The sequence below is a fragment of the Schistosoma mansoni genome, chromosome 4 (assembly GCF_000237925.1).
Source record: "Schistosoma mansoni strain Puerto Rico chromosome 4, complete genome".
Taxonomy (NCBI): Eukaryota; Metazoa; Platyhelminthes; class Trematoda; order Strigeidida; family Schistosomatidae; genus Schistosoma; species Schistosoma mansoni.
In genome coordinates, this window is record NC_031498.1 from 13,157,918 (window position 1) to 13,161,471 (window position 3,554).

Consider the following 3,554-nt stretch of genomic DNA (forward strand, 5'->3'; position numbering starts at 1 on the left):
AGTTGATATCAATTTGCGATAATACTGACATGTTAATAGTGTCACTCACGTTCAGTTTGTTGATTGCTTCAACAATATTTAGTGATCTAAAATACTACTGGTTGTTAGGACATGTCTGTATATCTACGTCCTAACTAGTATGATATCTCAATTTAATTGGTTGGAATTTTCACCCTTATTTCACTATATAACAAACGTTAGTTTCCCGTTTTCTAGGTTGTGGAATTATGGCTGAGTCTAGTGATCCATCTCGTGTGATATTGATCCCAATTGATGGCAGTGATCATTGTGATCGAGCATTTCGTTGGTACTTGGAAAATATGAAACGGGACACTGACTGCATAACATTTGTACACGTAATAGAGCCAGTTTATAACACTCCAGCCATTGGAATGACAATGGAATCTCCTCCAATACCTGATATGACACGAGTTATGGAAGAAAGCATTGAACAAGGTAAAAAGCTTGGTCAGAAGTATATGCACGAAGCTAAAAGTTACAAGCTCAATGCTAAGGCGTTTCTACATGTTGACACCAAACCTGGTAGCTCTCTAGTGAAAGCAATCTCAGACCATAAAGCAAACGTTATTCTGATGGGCAATCGTGGTCTTGGAGCTATTCGTCGTACATTCTTGGGGAGTGTTAGCGATTATGTTCTTCATCACTCTCATATCCCTGTAGTCATCGTCCCACCTCAAGAGAAGCAGTAACTTTTTCTTCAGTTGTAATATCCATTCATTTAAGAGTTAGAAATTATTACTTTGTGTAAGTTACTGTTAAATCATTTTGATACAAAATCTATCTTATCTAATTATCCGATATTTGTTTTCCTCCTGTTCTCAGAATATAATCATACTTATCTATTCCTAGTTTCTTGATATTTAAGGGATATTTCTTAGTGCATAAAGTTACTTTCGACAATGTTTGCTTTACAGGCTAAGATGACTTGATCAGTGTATGAGTAGATTTTAGTAGAAATCGGAATATTCTGTGACGTTGCAATTATAAGCATGATCTCTTGGGCTTATTCTTCACTTTCCAGCGAACCTTTTCTAAACCTAAGTAGTCACAGTTATCTCTTGTGGTTTCAAGTGGTTATTACACTGAGGATTTCTACTAACGGGAGTTGTTCAAGAAATACCCTAAAATCTAGTAATAAGAATAATGTTACTAGTGATGCTGGTTCTGTTGTCTCGACAACAACACTTAGCTTCTCCAACAACTCTATGGTATTCTATTTGTCCAATATAATATTTATAGATTCATTTCCATACTATCAGGCTTCTACAGATACAACTTATCTGTGTGTAGTAGTTTCCTGAATGTCATTTACTCTCTTCTGTCATAGTCTATAACTACATCCCAACGTTCCTGTCACTTTATTAACTGGGCTAAGCGTTTACCACGTCGAAATGCAATTACTTAGTGACTGGTCTCTGAAGTTATACCTAGTAGTCGAAATGAGACTAAGTCGTTGATGTGCGGTGTGTTGGGTACTACGAATTATCTGTTACCATGCAAGTGTAGCGTAATCTCCGCATACAGATAGGTAATCAGATTTGGCGGATACGCGTGTTGTAAACCCTGGTAAGCGGTAGGTATTTAGTGTATACATTCACAGCCATATTTGTAAAACCCTGGATTCTTTGGATTTTATTTTCACAAGTCTCAGACCTTGGAATACAAGACGGTCTTAGAAACTGCATAAGTCTAACCGATTGTTATATTATTGTAGCAGGACTATTTCCGTTTCATATAAAATGGGGCTATTAATGGTGGGGTCTAACTTACATTCAGCCCCTAATCTAACAATGGATAAATGGAGAGCGGATAAAACTGCAATCTCGCCGGAATTTCTATCTGGAAAAGGGCTACTTGTTTCTTAATAATCTCACCAACTAATTATTTAAGCCCAATCTGGTTGTCACTTATGAGCAACTGAACGGTTTTGAGTAACGTCATTCATAGCCATTAAACAGAGAGTCCTCCAGTTCCTACTGAAGTCGCTCTCATTTTTCTTATGTGAAGTGTATTAGGTGGATTGTTGACCATCCATTTGTTTGACAGAAGCTTCCTAAGACAGCTAGCGTTCCCTAGGCTCTTATTAAAATTGCCAACAGCAGGTTGGAAATCATTTTAGCTTATGACTGGAAGTTGTGAACATTTATAGGCTACTAGTACTCACTCATCTATTAATAGCGTGTAATTGGAACAATGAGGTTTTCCATAGAGAACTGTTCATAAGTCGCGAGGATGTTAAATTCCAGTCAAAGTGATTAAGAAATGTTTTAGTAATGCTCAGCCGCCTCTTCATTATATGGTGTTTAGTATAGGACTACTGCGAAATGATTGCGTACAATTAGACAGGAAAATAGATCCAATTTAAGAGGACAGAAATTTCCCTGTTGAATCTATGGAAATTCGTAATCTGTAGTTGAAAACGTCAGGTTATATGGCTGTAGGTTGTTTGTAACAGTATAAATCTGTTTGCTATCTTCCATTAAATCTTGAGCTTTAGTAGTTCGTTCGCGCAATTTCACATATTTCTTCGAATTACATCTTTTGCATCCAGATCTTACTGTCACTGACACTATTTCAGCTTCTTCGGTTTCTTGTCAATATCCTTATGTCAAGTGTAAGGTTTGTGTCAGGCTCTACATAATGTGTGGTTTATTGATAGACTTCTCCTTTAACGTATTCTTGATGTTGTAGTGAATCGAAAGAGGTCTTGTGCTTGCCTTTTTCTGCATTCAGTTAGGTGTGAGTTTGTGTATACTTCTGTTTATAGCGTACCAAAGTTTTATGAGAGGAGGTCCTCTATAAATCCTTTGACGATAGTTGGGGATGGATCCATGTGTCCACTGCTTAGTTAAAACTGAGTGTTGCCAGTTGAGTTGCATCTCTCTAAGACTAGGACTTTGCAAACAAACGATTTTCAGAATTTATATGGACCCAACATTTACTCGTGCACCAGGATTCAGTCCCAAAAGTCATACCTGAGTTTCTGCTTGGTCTGAACTGTTTCGGTGTTAAAATAACAGGCGACAAATTAATTCTTGTTACTTTGTTATCCTTCGATGTTATCTGGAAAGTTTGGATGCTACTATTTCAAGTGTACCTAATAGGTACATATTTTTAACCTTTTTTATAGTAGGCTGCTAAATTCAAACAATTTCTAGTTTTCTGTGATTTTTTTGTGACCAGATTTCCAAGGCTACTTATTCGTTTACTATTTTCGGTCTAATATCTAGCACATTAAAGTCTAGTTACTTCGTTTATAGTTGTGAGTTGTGCTGACGGAGGAAAAATGTGATAATGTGTCACCTAGTGGTATTCTGTGTGTAAAAGCAAACTTAATCTCTATTGGTACAAGTAAATCGACCAATCATATGAATTAAGGGCCTACTACTTAAAACTCATTTAATCTCAAACTGGTTATTACTCTGACCCTTTTTGTTGATTCATCTCGTTGTATCCCTGCTACTGTTCGGTATGCGTGTGTTTACTGTCCTCTTTGTAATTAACTACTATTTTGCATTTTTGTACTAATTGTA

The 3,554-nt window shown here is 36.6% G+C and overlaps 1 protein-coding gene across 1 annotated transcript; it reads left to right on the top strand.

Annotated features, from left to right (window-relative positions):
• The first annotated feature begins 202 nt into the window (after positions 1-202).
• Smp_043120 (putative universal stress protein) lies at positions 203-866 on the top strand. The gene has a single exon (XM_018796878.1). It carries the CDS (start codon positions 228-230, stop codon positions 708-710), a length of 483 nt encoding a protein of 160 aa, XP_018651975.1. The 5' UTR covers positions 203-227; the 3' UTR covers positions 711-866.
• The last annotated feature ends 2,688 nt before the right edge of the window (positions 867-3,554 follow it).

What these genes read in the sequence shown, in the direction of transcription:
- Smp_043120 (XM_018796878.1), top strand. Translation starts at nt 228, where the DNA reads ATGGCTGAGTCTAGTGATCCATCTCGTGTGATATTGATCCCAATTGAT.